Source organism: Hyperoodon ampullatus (assembly GCF_949752795.1).
Source record: "Hyperoodon ampullatus genome assembly, chromosome: 4".
In the NCBI taxonomy this organism is placed as follows: Eukaryota; Metazoa; Chordata; class Mammalia; order Artiodactyla; family Ziphiidae; genus Hyperoodon; species Hyperoodon ampullatus.
In genome coordinates, this window is record NC_136917.1 from 16282752 (window position 1) to 16306732 (window position 23981).

The 23981-nt window shown below is 47.1% G+C and overlaps 1 protein-coding gene across 1 annotated transcript in view; it reads right to left on the minus strand.

Annotated features, from left to right (window-relative positions):
- The window catches only part of STK10 (serine/threonine kinase 10), a gene marked incomplete at both ends in the record, with an annotated part of 124746 nt that overhangs the window by 76332 nt on the left and 24433 nt on the right, over positions 1-23981 (minus strand). The window contains one exon of the mRNA XM_079703154.1: positions 23069-23233. Coding sequence (XP_079559280.1) covers positions 23069-23233 — 165 coding nt within the window. The remainder of the gene's footprint in view (positions 1-23068; positions 23234-23981) is intronic.

Consider the following 23981-nt stretch of genomic DNA (forward strand, 5'->3'; position numbering starts at 1 on the left):
TTTTCCCAGGATCTGGTGAAGGGAGGTTTGTGATCAGCTTAACTCATCAACAACTATCAACTGAGAGTCTACCAAACGGCTCACATTGCTAGGCAAAGTGGGGGCCAGGAAAGAAGTATTTGATCAACAAACACTACCTGAGCTCCTAGTCTATGACAAGCCTGGGGACCCAGGACGATTCAGACAGGTCCCTGCCCTAAGACCACAGGCAGAGGCAGACGCAGACAGAGGTGAGTGGTGCAGGCACATCGTGACTATAATTACCCAGAACCTGTGGCCACAGTGGTTAACCCAGCCTGGAGCTGGAGAGCTTGATAGAACACAGATAATCGGGCCCCACCCCAGAGTTTCTGATTCAGTAGGTCTGGGGGAGGGTCCAAGAATCTGTATTTTGAACAAATGCCCCAGGGATGCTACTGCTTCTCCCCCCCGACTATACTTTAAGAACCACTGCTCTATGGGAATTCGCAAAAGAGCAAGAGGTCTGGACCCTGGAGTCACATCTCTCCTCTGCCTACCAAAAACATAATGTAAGATGGTGGTACAGAAATCTTAGGAACAAACTGGTGGAATTACCATTTCTTTCATGTTCCTTAATTAACCTGAACTTCCTCATCAGTGTTTCCTTTACTTCTTGCCTCTAACCAAGGAGCTAGGGGCTGGGGGAGGATGTAAGATCATCCTGGTGAGCCTTTACTAAATGATGGTTTGAGAAGCCCTGGGTATTGGCAAAGAGGCTTTAGGGATTTGCCTTATTAGAGATGGTCAGATTGAAACAGAGGAGTATTTCAATGAGTATTTTTAAAAAATAAGTATAAATCTAATTATTTAAAAACCCTCCCATCTTTAAAAAAAAGATTTGAGGGCCTTTGAGTGTGTGTGTATCAAGGGGCATGATGAAGATCAGGTGGGTAGAAGTGACACCAAAAGCACAAGCAATAAAAGAGAAAACAGATACACTGGACTTCATCAACATTAAAAGCTTTTGTGCATCAATGGACACTATCAAAAGAGTGAAAAGACAACCCACAGAACGGGAAAAATGTCTGCATGTCATATATTTGACAACAGGCTAGTATCCAGAATATATAAAGAATTCTTAAAATAAAACAATAAAAGGACAAATAACCCTATTTAAAAATAGGTAAAGGATTTGAATAGATGTTTCTCCAAAAAAAGACATAGAAATGGCCAATAAGCACATGAAAAGATGCTATCACTGGCCATTAGGGAAAGGTTAATCAAAGCCACAATGAGATACCACTTCATGACTGCTAGGATGCCTAGAATCAAAAAGATGGACAATGATAAGTGTTGACAAGAATATGGACAAATAGGAACCCTCATACACTGACAGTAGGAAAGTAAAATGATGCAGGCACTTTGGAAAACAGTCTAAGTGTTAACAGTTTAAAATGTTAAACATGGCATTACAATATGATCCATACAATTCCCCTCCTAGATACATATCCAAGGCAATTAACAACATATCCATTCCACAAAAGATCCCAAACAGCCAAAACAATCTTGAGAAAGAACAAAGCTGGAGGCATTATACTTCCTGATTTCAAAGTATATTACAAAAGTTATAGTAATCAAAACAGTTTGGTATCAGCATAAAAACAGACATACAAATCAGTGGAACAGAATAGAGAGGCCAGAAACAAACCCATGAATATTATGGCCAATTAATCTACAACAAAGGAGACAAGAATATACAATGGGGAAAGGATGGTCTCTTCAATAAATGGTGTAGGGAGAACTAGATAGCTACGTGCAAAAGAATGAAGCTGAACCCACTATCTTACACCGTACACAAAAATCAACTCAAGATAGATTAAACACTTGAATGTTAGACCAGAAACCTCGTAGGAGAAAACACAGGTGGACATCGGTCTTGACACTGGTCTTAGCAATATATTTTTTTGATCTGACTCCAAAGGTAATGGCAACAAAAGCAAAAATAAACAAATGGGACTACATCAAACTAAAAAGCATCTGCAAGCAAAGGAAACCATCAACAAAATAAAAAGGCAATCTACTGAATGGGAGAAGATATTTGCAAACCATATATCCAATAAGGGGTTAATATTCAAAATATATAAAGAATTCATACAACTCAATGACAAAAGAAACAAACAACCTGATTAAAAAACGGGCAGAGGATCTGAATAAACATTTTTCCAAAGAAGACATATGGATGGCCAACAAGCACATGAAAAGATGTGCAACATCACTAATCATCAGGGAAATGCAAATCAAAACCACAATGAGATATCACTTCCCACCTGTCAGAATGGCTATTATCAAAAGGACAAGAAATAACAAAGTTGGTGAGGATGTGAAGAAAAGGGAACCCTCATTCATGCACTGTTGGTGGGAATGTAAACTGGTGCAGCCACTGTGGAAAACAGTATGGAGGTTCCTCAAAAAATTAAAAATAGAACTACCATATGATCCAGCAATTCCACTTCTGGGTATTTACTCAAAGGAAATGAAACACTAATTCGTAAAGATATATGCAGCCTTACATTCACTGTAGCATCATTTACAATTGCCAAGATATGGAAACAACCCAAGTGTCCATCAATGGATGAATGGATAAAAAAAGATGTGGCATATGGAATATCAAGGGACCCCAAATAACCAAAGCAATCTTAAAAAGAACAGTTGTAAGAAACTGTTCAAAGAAAGTTGGAAGTCTCACATTTCTTGATTTCAAAACTTACTACAAAGCTACAATAATCAAAACAGTGAGGTACTAGCATAAAAACATATAGACCACTGGAAGGAGATCCCAGAAATAAACCCTTGCATATGTAGTCAAATGATTTTTCCACAAAGGTGTCAAGACCATTCAATGGGAAAAAGACAGTCTTTTCAACAAGTTTTGTTGGGAAAACTGAATTACCCATATGCAAGAGAATGAAGATGGTCCCTTACCTTACACCATATACAAAAATTTACTAAAAATGGATCAAAGACATAAATGTAAGAGGTAAAACTACAAAACTCTTAGAAGAAAAAAATGGGTGAAAAGCTTCATGACACTGAACTTAGCCATGATTTCCTGGTTATGACACCAAAAGCACAGGCAACAACAACAAAAAACAAATAAACTGGATTTCATCAAATTTGATAACTTTTGGACATCAAAAGACACTATCAACAGAGTGAAAAAGCAACCCACAGAATGGGAGAAACTACTTGCAAATCATATATCTGATAAGGGACTAATTTCAAGAATATATAAAGAACTCTTACAACTCAATAACAAACAAAAAAATTGGGCAAAATACTTGAACAGACATTTACAGATATACAAATAGGCAATAAATGCATGAAAAGATGCTCAGCATTACTAATTAGGGAAATGCAAGTCAAAACCACACTTAGATATCACTTTACACCCATTAGGCTGGCTATTTAAAAATATATATATAGAAAATAACAAGTGTTGGCAAGGATGTACAGAAATGGGAACCCTGTGTATGTAAAATGGTGTGGCCACTGTGGAAGCGAGTACGGCAGTTCCTCAAAAATTAAAACCAGAATTTAAAAAATTTAAAATGGAATTGCCTTATGAACTGGCATTCCAATTCTGTGTATATACCCAAAAGAACTAAAAGCAGAGTATCAAACAGATGTTTGTATACCAATGTTCAGAGCAGCATTATTCACAATAGCTAAAAGATGGAAACAACCCAAGTATACATCAAGAGATGAATGGAAAAATAAAATATGGCATATCCATACAATGGAATATTATTCAGTCAGAAAAAGGAATGAAGCACTGATACATATGAATGAACCTTGAAAACATTATGCTAAGTGAAAAAAGTCAGACACAAAAGGCCACATATTATGTGATTCCATTTGTATGAAATGCCCAGAATAGGCAAATCCATAGAGACAGAAAGGAGATTAGTGGTTGCCAGTACCTGGGGGAGGGCTCCCAGGGCAAGAGACCATGGGTTCTGAAAATATGACCCAAGTGCTTTTCAGCTCAGAAAACTGCTGACACTATGCGCCAAGCCCTGTCCCAGGCCCTTTACTCACAGTCTCTCATTTAATCCTCACACAGTTCTATAAGATGAAGACAATAATAATCTCCATTTTCTAGATCAAGGGTCACCAAAGTTTTTTTGTAAGGAACCAGATAGTAAATATTTTTGCCTTTGTACTCATGAGCTCTGTTTCCCTGGAGACCTCAGCCCATAAACATGTTCAGAGGGTGCCCGACAGGGTACAGCCTGCAGTCCTGCTGGCTTTCCACTCTGGCTGGAGGCCAAAGGAAACTGGAAACCTGTGTTTACCTCGATCCCCTATCAGTTTAGATTAAGCAGCTGTCATGGTGTAGCATAAGGGTCACAGTCTTGCTACATGATCCTGGCAGCCCACACCACCCCTCCTATCATTCATCCATTCATTCATTCGTGCATTTATTAGGCACCTACCCTGTTCCTGCACTATTTTAGCCATGGGAATTTAGCACTGCACCTGCACAGCTCAGATCAAGAAGTACTCTCTTCCCTCTCAAGCCAGTGTCCTCTCAGAGTTGCCCTGGGACTGGTTACAATAAAAAACTTCTTTGGGGCTTCCCTGGTGGCACAGTGGTTGAGAGTCCGCCTGCCGATGCAGGGGACATGGGTTTGTGCTCCCGTCCGGGAAGATCCCACATGCCGCGGCGCGGCTGGGCCCGTGAGCCATGGCCGCTGAGCCTGCGCGTCCGGAGCCTCAGCTCCGCAGTGGGAGAGGCCACAGCAGTGAGAGGCCCACATACCGAAAAAAAAAAAAAAAAAAAACTTCTTTGGAGCTGTTGCAAATGAAGAATCAGCTCAGTACTCCTTAGGACTGAGAGAGCCCCAATTTAAAATCTCTCCTCTACCTGATCGACCCTTCAGGACTAAACCCTGACCCCGCAGTGCCATGCCAAGCTGATTTCCACCCTTCTAAATAACACACATGGAAAACACCACCTGTGCTCTGCTTCCCCCATATAGTCTCACTCCACACCCTCAACCTCCTCAGGACGTAAGCAGTTGCCCGGTCAGTTAACCCAGGTCAGTCTCAGTTTCCCCACCCATGACATTTAACAGGAATCGAGAGTTTATTCTGTGCCAGGCCCCTTTGCATGGATTATCTTACACTCACCATTTAAGGTGGGTATCCTAAAAAATGCCTCTACGTCATGGGGTTTTTGGGAGGATTAAACAGGATAATGGACGCCTGGCACTTAGAACATTACCTGGCACACAGTAAGTAAATGCTTGATAAATGTTACCAATTATTATCAGCATTTGGTGACACTTTATTCCCATTTTACATACGAGGAAACTGAGGTTCAAAGAGATTAAGGTCACAGAAATAGTAAGTATCAGAGCCAGGACCTGAACTGGGACGTATTTGGGTGCCAAGTCAGCTCTGTTTGTCTCCCCGATGGAAGAGACCTAGTGACCCCATCCTCTCTTCCTGTGCCTCAAGAAGGAAGCCACAAGCTCAAGACACAGCCCCCAGGTGGTGGAAGAAAAGGTCCCTCTGTCTCCCTGCTCCAGCCCTCACTGGGCCCCACTGGTCAGCTCACACACACCAAGTGCACTCACTCACCCAGAGATAAGGGAGCCAGGATGTCACAGTCCAGATAAGAGAGGGCCTGGACCACCCACAGGGTTTGAGACATTAACGTGTACAGCCCACAGGCAGCGGCGCCAAGTAGCAGGGTGGGTCAGCACTGCCACAGCCCGACCGTCCGCAGGGGACAACTGAGGCATGCTCAAGCCATACCCTGGAGACCACGCGGTGCTCGGGGCCTGGGTCCCATCCTTTCCCTGGCCCTTCCTGAGGCCGGCAGGAGTACTGGGTACACAGAAGGGGCTCAATAAATAAATGTTGGCAACAGTCCTGGAAGTAAAATTAAATAAAATTAAACCTCTTCTATAGGTCTGGACACAGTCCCAGATCTGCCCCTGGCCTCCTGTGACAGTGCCATCAGAACCACTTTCCTGCTTTGAGCCTCAGTTTTCCTACCTGGAAAATGAAGCTTTTAACATCTGTAAGGTCATTTTCAACATTGACATTTGAGGGTACAAGGTGAAGGACATCACTTTATCACTGAATAAGCAGTTAATATTTATAAAAGTCCATTCATATCATCCATTATCAGAGCCTGGACCTGGTATGTGAATAGTTAAGTGTTCACTGAATGAATTTATGAAGAATGAAGAAATATGAATGAAACATTTCAGTGGCTTTGAGATGCCCAGAAATCAGGGCAAAACAGCCAACACAGACTAACACAGCTGTTTCTGCAAAGAAAGCTGGACAAAAGCAAGCCAGTCCCTCCCTCTTCTGCCACCCAAGAGAAAAGAGATGATGGCTGCCATTACTGAGTGCCTAAGGCATACCTTAGAGTGCTAAGCATTCTACAGGCATTCCTTTACATACTCCTGTGAGCAGTTATACTTATGTCTATTTTACAGATGGGGAAACTGAGGTTTGATGGGGAAAGGGCTTCCCCAAAGCCACTCAGTTCCTAGGTGAGAGAACGAGGGTATAAACCCAGGTCTGTCTGACTCTAAGATGCAAAGATTGCTGAAATGTGCAGCCACAGGCAAGCTCCTTTCCCTCTCCAGGCTTGCTTCTTCTTGGGGTAGGAGGGGTAGGTGCTGCAATCACCCCTCCCTTCCCAGGTCTCCCTACCCTGAGAGGCAATGTCTCCTGGGCACGGGGACACCCCATCAGCGCAGAAGACAGAGGTTTCTGGTCACTCAACAGAGACCTGTAGAAAGAAGATCCCCCCCAAAAAAACATAACAGTGAACACAAAAATGTCTCCAGCTTCTCAGCAGCCAGTCCCTGTAGGTGGAGTCCCAGAACCTCCACACCTCTGAGCTCCAGGCCAAACAATGCGGCCATTGAGCGGGGCAGCCCTCACCCACATGGCCTCCCAGGAACGCCGGGCCTTCTCCTCTGCCTCCAGCTCCACCCACCACGTCACAGAGAGTCCGAGGAAGGAATCTGGGCTCCCCTCGAGACTGTGGGAACTGAGTGCCCCCTGGCAGGAAGGAAGAGCACAAGGGATAACCTTGGGGTTCCTAAGGGGAGGGGATGGGGTCCTGCCCAGGCAACAGGGAGCCTCTAAGCCTATCTGGCACATCCTATGGCACCTCTGACACAAACCCTGCGGGGAGGATTACTAGATGAGGAGACCGAGATGGCTCCACATCCAAGTGTGCAGGCCCAAGTCCCGAGGCATCTCTGGGATGGAACTGAGGTGACTGCAATTCGGGGTGCCTAAGCCCTGCTGATACTGTCTGGCCCAGAGATCAGGAGCACTGGCTTCAGGGTCAAAGTCCTCTGAGCTTGAGTCCAAATGCTGCCACTGTGTGTCTTTAGGCAACAGGCTTCACCACTCTGAGCCTCTATTTGCTCATCTGTAAAATGGGGACAACACATTCCAACCGTGATGGGGTCCTGAGGGGAGTAAATGAGATAGCACATGTGAAAACAACAAGCACAGTGCCTGGCCAGAGGGTGACAGACGACAGTCACTGTCATCACTATATGATTATCACCATCGCCACTCTCCTCATCACACCAGGAAATCAGGGCTGGAACCAGAGTCCAGGCAGATGCAAACTGGATTTTCAGCCCCTAGGGGAGACACAAGCAGTTCTCTGTCTGCACAGACATTTTTCATCTATTTGACCATCTGTCTGTCCGGCCACCATTACCTAAAGCCAGGGGTGGCAGGGCTCGTGCTGCCATAGAGAGGAATGGTCCAGGGCCATGCCCCTCATTGGATGGACTCACAAATCCACAAGACTAGGAGTGATCAGGGTCACAGGAAATACAGACACACAGCTGGAAGGCCTGCCTGACTGGTAGGAAACAGCATTCTCAACTAAAATTGTTAAAGGTTTGTGGCATGTGAGATGGTCCTCAAGGGACAAGTAGGATTTGAAACCAAGGGGAGAGGGGTGGCGATGTGGAGAGGTGGGCATGGCAGGCAGAGCCAGCACTGAGCTGCTCACAGAGCAGGGAAGATGGTGCTGGGTGGGTGTTCGCTTCCTATTACATCCCCAAGGGCAACCCCCAGTCTTCCTTGACTTATTACCCGAGAGACAAAGTCTCCAAGGAACCAAAACACCTGAGTAAATAAGGTGAGCCCCGGGTTTTGACTCTGGAGTCAGATACACCTGGGTTCCAATTCCAGTCCTGACACTGACTAATCTTGGACAAGGAAAGACCTCGGAACAAGCGCAGAGATGTGAGCCTCGGTTTGCTCATGTGTAAGGTGTGGGGAACTATAGGATCTGCCACCTGGGTAGTGAGCAATGGGGTGACTTGGGGAAAGCCCACGGCTCAGGACCCGGCATTCGGCAAGTGTGCTCCAACCGTTAGTAACACCAGAGGCTGTATCCACGTGGGAAGCTGAAATGACCAGCCCACACTCAGAGACAAGCCCCCAGTGCCAGTGGCTGCCCATGAAAGGTTGAAGGAATAATCTGAGAGCAGCAGAGAGCAGCACAAAAACACTGGGCGCCTTGGGCAAGTCTAAGCATCTATTTGCCCATACACTCTACAGTCTCATTATGTCCATCCTCTGCCTCCCCACCCCCGCTGCCCCACAGAATGTAAATTCCCAGAGGGCAGGGCTTTGTGTCTGTGCCTTCAGCAACTAAAACAGTGCCTGACACACAGCTGGTGTTCTGGAAACATTTGTTGGTGAACGAATGAATGCATGAGTGAGTCAGTGAGTGAACGCATGAATGACTGAATAATGGCTGCCCCACGTGCTCCGGGGAGGGGGGTCCAGTCACGTGAGATCGCGGATGTGGAATACCAGACACAGGGGAGGCGTGATCACGATGGGGATGCAGAGGCTGCCACAGTGGCAAGTACTGAAGGTTCCATCAGTGATGACACAAGTCCGAGGGCTCCTGAGACAGAGACCAGTAGGGACACAGCCAGGAAGGAAGAAGGGCCCCCAGTCTCCAAGGAAGACAGAAGACAGTCCCTCAGCCCCCGGCTCATCCCTCTGTTTCCCCACTTCCCCCGCCCAGGACTGGGATTATCTGTTCCCATCAGCGCCAGAGAGTGTATAAATGCAGGGAAGCGGCCAGGGTGGGGGTGAGGGCAGATGGGAGAGCAGGTGGCCGTCTATGGGGAAGCAGCCCTCAGCCCAGCTCATAGATGCCGCAAGGGAACATGGGCCCCTGTGGCGAGAGCTGCTTCAGGCCAAGCCAAACACTTGGATTCCTATATGAAAAACACCAACTTACAAAGGGTCACACTACTGCAAAGCACTGGAAAAGTCTGCCTTAGGTACAGCCTGTGGACCGGGTTTACACGTTTATCTGCCAATCTAGACTTTGAACAACACACATGACCTTGTCAGCTGGGTGCCTGGCACGAGGCTCCTACTGTCTTGCCAGCTGGGACGAGCTGGGTTTCTAATCCTGGGCCAACAGCTGCGAGATCAGTGTCATCACCCTTCATGTCCAGATGGGGAAACTGAGGCTCAGAGATGTGTCTGGGGTCACACAGCAGCACCGAGGCAGCAAGATTCCAACCCAGGTCTAGCTGACTCCAAAGCCACTGCTTGATGGACCGAAGGAATGAGGGTGTGAGTGAAGCTGGGGCAGGGGGTGGGGGGCGGTGAGTGGGGATGGGAGGAGCACACAGGAGTGCCACAGAGGGGACGGCAGCTGGCTGATGGGGTCAGGGGGCGAACTAAATGCCTGGGAACATGGCAGGCGAATCCCCGGACCACAGAGTCACCCTCGCTCCTGTGAATGTGACACAGAGACCCCGGCCCGGGCATTCCAACAGCAGGATTCCAGGCAAAACCCCACATTACCCTGGCCTGTCCACAGCTACACCATTCTACTGCCATTCTACCCGCTAGTAGCTGACAGTCCACCACACCCAAGGTAGAAGCTGGATGGATCCTCGAGCCACAGGCCCCTCCCCACCAGACACTGCCAAAAAATGGTCTGCAGGACAACGGGCTCCTCAAGTGGAGGAAGGGGGCACAGACTGTGTGGGCTGGCACTTGGGGGGCGTGGGGTGCACTGAAGAGGTGGGAGCCAGGCTGATCTGAGTTGGAACCTGGATGTGAGCCCTGAGACAGTCACTCTCTGTCTCTGACCCTCAGTCTTCACATCCATAAAATGGGGGTGACAACATCTCAGTCCCATAGAATTGTGAGGATTCGGCAAGATAATCATGAAAGGGCCCAGCACAGAGAAAGTTCCCAGCAAAGGCCAGCTATTTGTGTTCTTTTGCTGACTCTTCCCTCTCACCTTCACCCCCTGCCTCCTGATTTACCCTCTGGGCCAAGAAGTCACAAGCTTCTGAACCTGCTTCCCCTCCCTGAGCCTCAAGGCACTCTATCTGTACAACAGAAGTGGTAAGAAGTAACATACACTTACCCCAGAGGACTGAGAGGGCTGCACAGAATTTCAAGTGCTTCACAAAGTGCTATTATGGATATGCGTGTGTGTCCCCAGAGTGGATGCCCCTATAGGCCTAATCCAGAGAGTCAGTGAATGCCAGGGAAGCCCAGGGGCACCAGGACCCCAGAGCCCATGGGAAGAGGTCCTAGCCCACAATACTGCAGAGAAGGGCCACCACAGGCCACACAGCTGACCACGAACCCGGAGTTCAGGATTTCAGAGATACCTGGGCCAGGACAAATGGAGCCGACTCGGGCCAAAAGGCCTCCTTGAGATCATCCCTTCCAAGGCCCTGGCGTTACGGGCCAGGAAGCAGAGGTGCAGGGAAGGGACAGTGCTTCCTAGGGTCACAGAGGGTCGGTCCCAGATCTGGGAAGATCTCAGGTCCCCTGACTCCATCCAGCCCAGCGCTCCTTCTGCCGTGCTGAGTGACTTTCTAAATGCACACAGCGCGGTTAGTGACTTTCTAATGTCACATTCTCTTTACAGTTCTGGTATTTTTTAAGGCCAGATATGCAATCTCTGTCAGTGACTAACCACTAGCCTCTGAGCCCAAGGCGACAAGCCACAGAAACCCTGGCCGGTAACATGTAGTCATATGAACACGTGTGGACAGCGGGCCCCTCCCACCCACGCCCTGCTCTGTGACCCTGGGCCCTGCACTTCCTCTTTGTAGAATGTTCACTTTCTGACAAGAAGTCACACTCTGAAAAGCCTACAGTCACTCCTTCAGTTCCTCTCTCTCTCTCTCTCTCTCACACACACACACACACACAAACAAACTTGGTATACACGTACAGGAAATTCACAGCTGCCTTACAAACCTATTTTTGCATTCCCTAAGCCAGGAGTCCTGGCTTAAATGCCACCAGGTCTGAGGAGCTAACTTATGGGGCATAGCAGCTCTGCCTGTGTGAAAAAATGTCATCTTGCACAGTTTTCTAAGAACACTGTCCTCTTGGTTATCTGCACTTTCCTCAGTTTCGACAGAGACATGGGAATGAGAAATATATCCTCTCAATTCTACTTTAAGAAAAACAGTGGCAGATATAGAGAACAGACTTGTGGCTGCCAAGGGGGAAGGAAGAATTGGAAGATTGGGATTAGCAGATGCAAACTAGTATGTATAGGATGGACAAACAACAAGGTCCTACTGTATAGCACAGGGAACTATATTCAATATCCTGTGATAAACCAGAACGGAAAAGAGTATGAAAAAGAACGTAAATCACTTTGCTGTACAGCAGAAATTAACACAACATTGTAAATCAACTATACAAAAAAAATTTTTTTTTAAAGAATGAAAAACGGTGGCACACACCAATGACATACAGCCCTTAGGCTGAGTACTGGGGACAGTAGGGAGTAGTGAGGTCTGAGGCTAATTAGAGAGCAAATCTCCACCTAAGGGGCTGTTGCTGCTCAGCCCCAGGCAACCGCTGTCACATCTCCAGGTTGTTCAAGAAAAGTCCAAAGGCCAGAACTTTATGCGCCATCTTCTGACAACATGCTAGCAGCAAATTTCTAAAACCATCTCGTGTGCCAAACAAAATGTGTCTGTAGGCCCGTTCTAGCAGACACCCTCCTCCTGCCAACAACAAGAGGCCGTGAGTGGCAGAGACACGTAGTTTTCAACCGAGGGCAGTTTTGTCCCCCAGGGGACAACTGACAACATCTGGAGACGTTTATGGTTGTCACACTGAGTGGGGAGATGGGGGTTCTGCTGGCATCTAGTGGGTAGAGGCAGGGACATTGCTAAACATCCTCCAATGGACAGGACAGCTCCCCATCACATAGAAAATGATCAAACCCTGATGCAGACCAAACAGAGTCCAAAAGGCTTGGAAGCTACTCTGGGGACCTCCATGGGAGTGGTGGGCTGAGGGTGATAGGAGGCCTGCCCAGCTTCGGGCAGCTGCTCTTTTCTCTATGGCCACAGGACTTCCATGAAGATTTCAACAGAGGAGGATTCCACAGCTAAGAATGCTGGGAAAGCCCAGGTGCAGACAATGAGAGTTGAGACGTGAGCTGGGGGAGCAAGACCACTGGCCTTCGGGTCAGGAGAGGTGGGTCCAAACCCAGCCTCTGGCCCCTGAGTGTCCCTGGACAAGCTGCTGAGCCTGCCCGCCTCAGTCCTAAGAGGACCGTCCCCAACCTCTGGCCTTCCAGGCTTGGCCAGACCCAAACACCCCTGGCCTGGGCGCATCCCCAGGCGGAGGTCCTGAGATTTGGGCACTGCACGGCGCCGGGAGAGAGGAGTTCCTCCACCGTGCTTGTCCTTCCTGCAAAGCCCCGTCCCTGCCGAGCGCTAAAGAGACGCACGGTGACAACCTTCCTCCTAACAGGCAGCACAGGGCCTGGGCTGAGGGCTTTGGCAGGCAAAGGGATTGGGCCAGAATGGAACAGAAGTGGTTTATTTCCTTGTATTTCTATTTATGGCAAGTGGGCCCTAATATTCCATTTCTGGTAATGAGACGGAAGTTTCTTTTTCAATTAATGTAGTTAATTTCTAAAAAGTGAGTCACCTTAAAAAAATATTAACTATTCCACAGGTAGGAGGATGAATGAGGTTTGGGAGAGGCAGCCCTACGGAGAGTGTTACATAAATATTACAGCTCTTTAGTTTCGAGAATGACAAGTTCATACCTGGGGGGAAAATCCAGGGAGGCTCTCCAACTGTGGAGGGTTTCCATGCAAGCAAAGGAGTCAATGCTTTGTTTGGTAGTCAGCAAGGAGATTCCTGGGCAGATAAACTTGTGCAAAACTTTCTGCCCAGACAAAACTTGGGGGCAGAGGGACTTCTGAACTTTTCCTGTGCCAGGGGTCCAGGGGTGGTGGCCAGGCCTGGCTGTGTGCACGTGAAAGGGCTTTCCTCACCCCGTGCTGATTCCTTCATCCACCCTGACATCACCTTTCTTACTGTCTGGGGGTGACACGGATCACAGCGAAGCCTCGGGTAGGTTCATGAGGTGAAAGGCAGAAAAGCCAGAAGAGAAGAGGCTGCCATAAACCAGGGGGTGAGGGTGTAGTGGGAATGGAATGAAAGGACTGTGAGAGGCGGGGAGAGAGAAGTAATGGCATTAACTAAGCACCCACTTTGTGCCAGACACTGCTGCCCATGCCCGACCTCACTTAATCCTTACGATGGGATAGGTTTTGCTACCATCATCCCCATTTTAGGGATAAAGAGCTAGAGACTCAGAGGTTAGCTAAGATCTCAACTGGTGCTACGAGCCAGGACTTGTCCCAGTTCCTCCACTGCAGGGTAGGGAAGACAATGCATGAGACAGACATGGAGAAGAATCAAAGGGACTCAGAAACTAATCAGATTAATGGCCAAGGAAGAGGGCAGACGCTGGACTGCTTGAAACCTCCTTGAGGTTTCCCAACACCTACAATAAGACCACAACCCCTACCTCCCTGACCCCATCTCCTACCACCCCCACCCCATCCCAGGCACACCAGCCCCTCACTGCCTTTGAATGCAGTAAGCACGCTCTCACCTCAGGGCCCTTGCACTTGCTGTCCCCTTGATCCTCCCGTGACTGGGTCCTTCTCAAACGTCACCTCCTCAGAGAGGCCTCCTGCTGACCATGCACAGAAAGTGGCTTGCCCTGTCCCTAGCCACACCTCTGATTTCATATCCATCATGGTCCTTATCGTTACCTGAATGATGTGTTTCTGTGCTTACTGGCCATCTTCCCCACCAGACTGTAAGCTCATGAGCACGAGGACTGTAACTCTTGTTCACTACTGAATCCCCAGTCCCTAGAACAGGGCCTAGCACACAGCAGGCCATGACAATCTGGTCTCCTTTCATATGGTTCTCCAGCCACAACAACTTTTGTCTGGTCCTTTAGAGGCTTCACTGGCTCATGCCTCAGGGCCTTTGCACTTCCTATTCCCTTTACCTAGAACTTTCCACCTCTGAATTTTCTGCAGGTCTGCCCTGCATCCTTCCTTTGGGGCCTCAGCTAAAAGGTCACCTCACGAGAAAGGCCTTCCCTATCCATCCTATTTAAGGCACCTGTTCCTGACCCTACCCTGGGAACCTCTATCCCATTTCCCAGTTTATTTTTCCTTCACACACTTATCACTTGCTGAAGTCCTCTCATTTACTTCTTCATTTGCTTCCATATCGTCTGCCTCTACCACAAGACTGAGCCTGGTGAGGCCAGGGACCTGGCCGATCTGTATCCTCAGGGCTGGAACTGGGCTGGGCACAAAGAAGGAATTCAACAGACACTTGTTTACATGAATAAATGGAGAACCCTGTGGTCTGACAGGGCTGCAGGCTTAATTCCCCCACGATGACCCAAGCTTCTAGAGATAGGAGCCAGAAGTCCCGGGGTGAATAGGTAACAGATCAAGACATAGGGTTTGCTGTCCCGTCAAAAAGGCTGAGGGCAATGAGGGGTCAGGAACCAATCAGAAGGAGCTTTCAAAATCCTCACAGCCTTCAAAGCAGGACTCCACAGCCACCTTCACTTCTCAGCCAGATTCAGCAGAAAGGAAGAGCTTCAGAGGCAGGAAGATTCCTCCTCTCCTCCCTGCAAGCTACCAATAGCTGGAGAATTGCTTCGGTCAAAAGCAAGCACATCCTTTCATGTGTTTGTTGGCCATCTGTATGTCTTCTTTGGAGAAATGTCTATTTAGGTCTTCCGCCCATTTTTGGATTGGGTTGTTTGTTTTTTTGATATTGAACTGCATGAGCTGCTTGTATATTTTGGAGATTAATCCTTTGTCAGTTGCTTCATTTGCAAATATTTTCTCCCATTCTGAGGATTGTCTTTTTGTCTTGTTTATGGTTTCCTTTGCTGTGCAAAAGGTTTTAAGTTTCATTAGGTCCCATCTGTTTATTTTTGTTTTTATTTCCATTTCTCTAGTAGGTGGGTCCAAAAGGATCTTGCTGTGATTTATGTCATAGAGTGTTCTGCCTATGTTTTAGCTGCATAGCACAGGGAGGTCAGCTTTGTGCTTTGTGACCACCTAGAGGGGTGGGATAGGGAGGGTGGGAGGGAGGCGCAAGAGGGAGGGGATATGGGGATATATGTATACATATAGCTGATTCACTTTCTTATACAGCAGAAACTAACACAACAGTGTAAAGCAATTATACTCCAGTAAAGATGTTTTTAAAAAAAAAAAAAAAAGCAAGGGCAACATCAGCCCCAGGGTATGGTCTGTGGGCTGCAGGTGCCCCACTGCCTTCAGTCTCCCCAGGGCAGGGCTGGCCTCAAAAGGGGAGGGGGTCTGCCTGGACCTCCACACCTTCCCCTGCTCTGGACCAGCCCTGGGGGAGCAAAGGCAGGGTCCTGTCTACCGGAGGAGGGAGACACCAAGACATAGAGGCACTAAAATGTGACTGGTAAGAGAAGAGAAAACTAAGGAGCAGAGAGGAGGAAGAGGAGGTAAGTTCCACCTAGAGGTACCAGGGAAGAATTTAAAAGGTCTCATGGAAGAAGCGATGCTCCTGCTGACTCTGCAGATGACGATGCGGAGGGCCTGCCTGCAAGAAGGCACTAGATGAACAAAGGCCTGGAGGTACCACCCACAAGTAGCTTAGAACAGCTGGAGAAGAGAGGCCTGGGAAGATACTGACAGATGGACTATAATTAGCCTGTGTACCAGCTAACGGGTTTGGAATGTATTCTGGAGAGCTGTGGAAGGGCTTTTCATAGGGCAGTGTGACACGAGTAGGGCCTCTCATCCACAGTCTCTGACATCTGTATGTCTGGGCTTGTGACTAATTCACTGTGTGACTTTGGGTAAATTCCAGACCCTCTCTGGTCTGCAGCTGTCTCATCTTTCAAATGAGATGTTGGCTGCATGACATCCAGCTGTAGCATTCTATGGTTTAGTCAACACTCCTCTGGTGTGGCTCCAGAGGTGTGCCAGAGCCAGCTTTCACTGGCTTGTGAGGACCGATTGTTAAATTTTCAGGAATTTTTGTAAGCTGGTAACAATTGTTTAAAATTGTTACGTTGGGCTTCCCTCATGGTGCAGTGGTTGAGAGTCCGCCTGCCGATGCAGGGGACACGGGTTTGTGCCCCGGTCCGGGAAGATCCCACATGCCGCGGAGCGGCTGGGCCCGTGAGCCATGGCCACTGAGCCTGCGTGTCCGGAGCCTGTGCTCCGCAATGGGAGAGGCCACAGCAGTGAGAGGCCCGCGTACCGCAAAAAAAAAAAAAAAAAAAAAATTGTTATGTAACCTTATTATTTTAAAAATTGAATTAAAAACAACAAAGATGATAAACACTCAAAACTCATCGCTTCCCTAATTATTTAGCACATTGTAGTGCTATCTCTACTCTTAAAGTTATCTACGTCTATCATATCTGTATGGCAGGAATAACTTCATCATGGAGTGTTACTGCATCTCTTCCCAACTCTGTGTCAGTGACCTTTGTTTTAGCTTGAAATTGACCATGGTGGGAATACACCACAGAAACTGGCAGATGCTATAAACCAGGGCTGTTGTTCCCAGAGAGTTTATCGTTAAACATTTACCATCATGTTACTCTGTCTCTGTCTCACTCCCATAAGACGTGTAGGAAAAGAGACCTAACCCTTGAAAAACTTTCCCAGAGGCCAAAATCTGGCTCAGGGCTAGGGGTGGGGGTGGGGGGATGGGATTGTTAGGGGGAGGGGCAGTTATAAACCAAAGGAAATTCATGAGTTCAGCCCAGGGTTTCCCACATTTACTTACTTGGGGGGCCTGGTGTACATCCAGAGCTGCACTGTCTACACTGTCTAATGCAGGAGCCACTAAAAACATGTGGCTATTGAGCACTTGAAATATGGCTACTGTAGAACAACATGTATCATTTTATTCACTTTTAATTACGTTTAAAAACTGGTACTCGATTCTATTATTGGGATACATTTAAGAACGTTGGAACAACCTAGGGATGTGAATCTACTTTTTCACCTGTAAATTTTATGACATCTAAATACAGGTCAAGCATTTCTAATGAAAATTTAGCTCCTGAATTGAGATGTGCTATAAGTGTGCAACACATACTGGATTTGAAGGCTTAGAAGGAAAAAAAGGTAAAATACCTTATTAATAATTTTTACATTGATGACATGTCAGAATGATAATATGTTTTATATACTAGGTTATATAAATTATATTATTTAAATTAATTTCATCAGTTTCTTTTTGCTTTAATGTGGCAATTAGAAAATTTTTAGGGAGCTCCCTGGCAGTCCAGTGGTTAGGACTCCACATTTTCACTGCCAAGGGCCTGGGTTCAATCCCTGATCGGGGAACTAAGATTCCGCAAGCCGAGCAGTGTGGCCAAAAAAAAAAAAATTCTTTTTTAAATTACATATATGGCTCTCATTATATTTCTATTGGATGGTGATGGTTTAGAATATTTGGGGTTGTTTTTTCCCCCACTTGCACCATTTGATATTCAAAAGCAGAAGTGGTCTTAAGAAACCACTAGAAGGATTTTGCAAAGATTACAAATTCTAGAAGAAAATGAGCTAATCTTGTCAGACTGCAGGTAGGGTGGTTTAGTGAGTGACCTCCACCCCATCTGGGGAAAGTCCATCCCTGGCTGCCATGGCTGGGGAAGAGGCCCAGGACACTTGGGCAACAGTTAATTTCTCATCCCAAAGCCCAGCCCCTGAGAGTGGACCCCAGGCCAGGGCTGATTTTGTCAAAGACACCCACGCAGAAAAACTGGCTCCTGGAGCAGCACAGAAGGCCTGGCCTGGCCACAAGATGGGGCCAAGAATCATCACACAGAAGGAAAGAACCAAAAAGTTGGCGCACCTTCAACCTTATATCTCAGAATGAGACTCCTCCCTTCCGCACTTCTCTACATGCTGTCCCTCAGACTGCCTCTCCTTCTCTCATCCCTTGGAAAACTATGCATCCTTCGAGATCCCGTTCAAATGTTCCTTTCTCTGAACGCTTTCCTGACCAAATGACGTTCCCATCTCACAGCCTTGGACTTGTGGCCTAGTCTATTCTTACCACTTCCTGGTCAGGCTCGGTGCTTTCACTCTTACCCCCTCAAACCTGACTTCTTCCTAAAATGCAAAATTTGTGTCTCTCCCTGTGAGACTGCCACTGGGTCCCTATTACCTAAAGCAATAGTTCTCAAACTTCAACAAGCATCAGAGACACCTAGAAGGCTCCTTAAAACAGATGGCTACACAACATTGTAAATCAACTATACTCCAATAAAACGTAAGAAAAAACCGAAAAAACAACAACAAAAAAACACAGATGGCTGGGCCCTATTTTAGAGATTCTGATTCAGCTGGTCTGGGCTGGGACCTAATATTTTGCATTTCAAACAAGGTCCCAAGTGCTACTGTTGATACTACTGGTCCGAGAGGTTGTACTTTGAGAACTACTGATCTATTAAAAGATCAAGTGCAAACTCTTCACCTGGGCATTCAAGGCTCTCCACAGCATCGCCTCCTATGACTGCCCTCATCGTTCACCACGTGCTGCCCCAAACCTAGTCCACCCGTGATCCCAACAGGCCACACCTTTCCCGCCTGCAGACCACTGCCCATGCTGATCCTCCTGCTTGAAACCCTCTGTCCGTCTTGATCCACCCAGTTCCAGGGCCACCGTCCTTGATTTCACAATGTCTAAAACCCAAATCTTCAAAAATGAGGAGATGGCACCTTTAAGGGTCTACAAAGTAACAAATACAGGCTGTAGAGGCAAGTACAAAAGGGGAGGGTGAGAAATGATTTTGGCCAAAGCAGCAGCCCTGTATAAGAAAGTACCAGCCTAAAGTGACAACTTTGGGACAGAAAATTCTGGTGTATCTATTTAAACAACCTCATCACAGTCACTGTCCAGTTACAAATTGTCCTTTTTCTCCATCGGGTTTTCCAGCTTTGCCACTTTCTAGCTGTGTGGCCTGGCAGGGGGGGAACTTACTTAGTATCTTTGTTTCTCGCTTTCATCTATAAGATGAGGATAAAGCAACAACCTCAAAGAATGAAGATTAAATGACATAATGCAAGTAAAATGCACAGCAAAAGCCCCAGCACACAGTAAGCTTTCAATAAATGTTAGCTATTGTTGGTATTATCTTTGGACTTGGGAACTTGATGAACTTGGTATCCAGTCACAAACAGTAATGGGAACAGATACATAAAACATGTTTTTCTTAATGGGTACATAATCAGCAATTCATTGAAGATTGTGTTGATGGATAGCAGGATAGATGGATGGATGGATGGGTGGGTGGGTGTGTGTATGTGTTGTAGGTAGGTGGTTTGATGGAAAAACTCATTTGTATAATATCAAAAGTGGCTCTGGGGATTTCCCTGGGGGCGTAATGGTTAAGAATCCGCTTGCCAGGACTTCCCTGGTGGCACAGTGGTTGAGAATCTGCCTGCCAATGCACGGGACACGGGTTCAATCCCTGGTCCAGGAATACCCAACATGCTGCAGAGCAACTAAGCCCGTGCGCCACAACTATTGGAGCCCGTGCTGTAGAGCCCACGAGCCACAACTATGGAGCCCGTATGCCACAACTTCTGAAGCCCATGCACCTAGAGCCCAAGCCCTGCAACAAGAGAAGCCACCGCAATGAGAAGCCTGTGCACCGCAATGAAGAGTAGCCCCCACTCGCCGCAACTAGAGAAAGCCCACGTGCAGCAACTAAGACCAAACAATGAAGACTCTATGCAGCCATAAATAAATAAATAAATAAATTTATTTTTTAAAAAAAGAATCCACCTGCCAATGCAAAGGACATGGGTTTGAGACCTGGTCCGGGAAGATCCCACATACCGCGGAGCAACTAAGCCCCTGTGCCACAACAACTCAACCTGCGCTCTAGAGCCCGCGAGCCACAACTACTGAACCCACATGCCACAACTACTGAAGCCCATGCTCCGCAACAAGAGAAGCCACTGCAGTGAGAAGCCCGCGCATCACAAAGAGTAGTAGCCACCCTCACCGCAACTAGAGAAAGCCCGCACGCAGCAACGAAGACCCAATGCAGCCAAAAATAAATTAATTAATTAAAAAAAAAAAAAAGTGGCTCTGTGAGACCGGCTTGGCAATAGACACTTAAAATCTTAAAAATTCTCCTAAAGAGATTCTCAGGCAAGAACACAAAAATTCAAAGCTGTCCATCACAGAGTTGCTTATAACAGCAATTAAAATTTTTAAAAAAAGCAACGGCCTAGGGCTTCCCTGGTGGCGCAGTGGTTGAGAGTCCGCCTGCCGATGCAGGGGACACGGGTTCGTGCCCCGGTCCGGGAGGATCCCACATGCCGCGGAGCGGCTGGACCCATGAGCCATGGCTGCTGAGCCTGCGCGTCTGGAGCCTGTGCTCCACAACGGGAGAGGCCACAACAGTGAGAGGCCCGCGTACTGCAAAAAAAAAAAAAAAAAAAAAGCAACGGCCTAAATGCTCAATAGTCAGAAGATGGAATTCTACAGAAAAAGAAAAAATGAAGATGCAGCTGTTTCCCTAAGACGTGAAAAGTTGTTCTTAATATATCTTAAATACAAAGGGTGAAAAGTGAAGTGACTAGTCTGGTGTAAGTGCATCTTTTTTTAATAACTATGAGTGTGTGTATATGTAGAAAAAGTCTAGAAAAATATATTCCAAATGTTATCAGTGGTTATCTTTGGTGTAAAGATTTGGATGGTATTAATCGTCTTTGTTTTTGTTTTTGCTTTTCTGTATACTCTCATTTTCCTCTGATAGCCATATATTTTAAAATTTGTTTAATTTCTTAAAAGAAGCAAAAAATTTTAAAAGGCAGCCCCATGAATCAAGACGGAAGAAATGCATAGGCTCAGCTTCCTGGGCCTCAGCTATGTGACCACGAGCAAGGAGCCTGCCCTCTCTGTGCGTCTGTCCCCTCCCCTTTGGAAAAGGGTGACCAGTCCCCTGCCCGGCTCACCTTCCAAGGTGCCCAGAGACAGTGGATGAGGAAAGGCTTTGATATCCACAGCTGACAGTCAGGTGATCGTGGTTTTATTCCCCCCAGTGACATCTAGAAGACTCCCCAAGGAGATGCTCAGAGAAGCAAAAGAAAGCTGGCCTCCATTGCGGGGCAACCAGTTTTAGTGGACAGAGCTCTGGGCGAAGCTGGGGCGCCAAGTTCTCACCCCCCTCGGACACTGGCTTCCTTCATTTCTGTGAAATGAGAGGGATGAACTTTGACAGTGGTTTCTAAACCACTCCTTTGGTTTTCTTAAATAACAGGATCCTTTTCTCAAATGAAACACAGATTTCTCCATTAAGCATCAGTAGCTCTGTTCCTCAAAATCAGGCATTCTGTGCAAAAAGAATCAACTTGGAGGCCATTTCGCATTATTTCAAATGGGAAAAATTATAAAGCATGACGTGTCAACTCAAGACTCCCCATTAATTTCCTAAAATGTAACTAACACATAGTAACACTCTCCCTGTACATGATAAACTATCGTGATAGGAGGTCCAATGCTTAAAACATACCCTCTTGGGAATCCCCTGGTGGTCCAGTGGTTAAGACTGGGCACTTTCACTGCCATGGGCCCAGGTTTGATCCCTGGTCAGGGAAGTAAGATCCTGCATGCCATACCAAAAAAAAAAAAAAAAAAAAAAAAATCCCCTCCTGACCACCAAATCATTATTAACAACCGGTAACTGTGGTAGCACGAGCCTGGGCCGCTCTCTCGGATCCGGCACATTCCAAGATGCCCAGCCCCCACTGACCCTCGCTCCCTTTGCAAACCGTCTACATGTGATTCAGACAGTCTTCCAATTACATCTAGAATTCATGAGACTTCCTGCACATCATTTCATTACAAATGTTATGCTGAGTTTTAGGAACGTAAGTATGATGTTTTACGGGCTCAACATTGGCTGAACAGGGAGTTTGGAAACATGTACCTTCTAGGAAGTTTGGGTTTTATAAACTGAGAGGCATTAGTACTAGAACATCAATGCGGGAGCCATTCTGCAGGGCAGGCTCTCTGAAAACCAGGGCACCCTGGAATTCCTGCAAGGGTGATGCTGAGTTGGGAAGGTGGGGATTGAAGCTGTATCTGCACTGTGCACCTCAAAATATGAGGCTGCTGATGGAGAGTGGGGGCTATTAAAGGGTTCCCTTTAGTGCTGCCATTGAAAGGCATCCCCTTGGAGCAGCCGCAGCAGTAGTAATAACGATGCCACCACACAAATAATAAAACAGCTCACACGCAGCAAACTCTGACATGTGCCAGCTACTCTTCCAAGCACCCATCATAAATTAGCTCATTGAATCCCAGGAACAAATCAATGAGCTAGGTACTGTTATCATCCCCATTTTACAGATGGGGAAACTGGGCAAGGAGAGGTCAAGAACTTGCCTAGGGTTATCCAAGTAGAGCTGGGATTCGAGGCCAGGCAGCAGAGTTTCAGAGTTCCTTCCCACTCCAAACCACTATCCCTGGCCCCCAAAGTGGGGAGGCTCTGCAGAAAGAGGGGGCAGGGGACCCAGAGCCCCCCAACTTCACCTTGTCCTCGCCCTAGCCCTTGCCCTCAAAGCAGAAGCTGAGAAAGTGCTGAGGCCCTTAGAACCAAGCAGGGTCCAGTGGCACCAGGCCATGGTAGCCAAGGGGGACAGGCGGTGGCACCTTACCCACAGCTTCCAGTCATAGTAGTAGGCTCCCAGGAGCTTCACGATGTAGGGGTGGTCACAAGTGGCTAGGATCTCAATCTCCACGATGTAGTCCTCCAGCTCCTCCTCACTCTTGGTCTCAATTACTTTGGCGGCAGCCAAGGCACCTGTCTCCTTGTTCTTGGCCTGCAAAGTGAAGACACAGAAGGTCAGCAGCCGTGGTCGGCAGGAAGCTGACCCCTGGAGGCCAGCTCAGAGAGGCCCACATGAGTGGGAAACAGAGGTCAGATGTGCAGAGGCGGATAAGAGGCTGAAGTAGGAGGTACGCTGTTCTCAACAATGGCCAGTGCTCGCTCATTATGTCAGCTCAGGAGGGCATGCATGAGAAACAATGTTCTGTGGTTAATAATAAATTATTTTAAGTACAGTACACCCATACTATAGGATAAATAAAAATACAAGAGCAGCACAGATCTAGAAACAACAGCATGGAAAGATTATTTATTGTTCAGTAAAAGATCCAAGTCACTGAACAATAAAAGTGGTGTGATGCTTTTTATATAAAAAATGGAAAACTACTCTTTTATAAATGCTCACACATGAACATAAATGCAGGGAAAACTCTGGAGAGATATAGCCTGACAACAGGCTGGGGAGGAGCCTGAAATGGGGACAGATTCAAAGGACACTTTCACTCTCTCTGAACTGTTTTAAAACTTTAATAGAATGTTTTGTGCATTTGTTTGCATCATTCATCATTTCACATACATTAAAAGTAAAATGAGGGACTTCCCTGGTGACACGTGGTTAAGAATCTGCCGGCCAATGTAGGGGGATGGGTTTGAGCCCTGGCCAGTGAAGATCCCACATGCCGCGGAGCAAATAAGTCCAAGCACCACAACTACTGAAGCCCGCGCGCCTAGAGCCCGTGCTC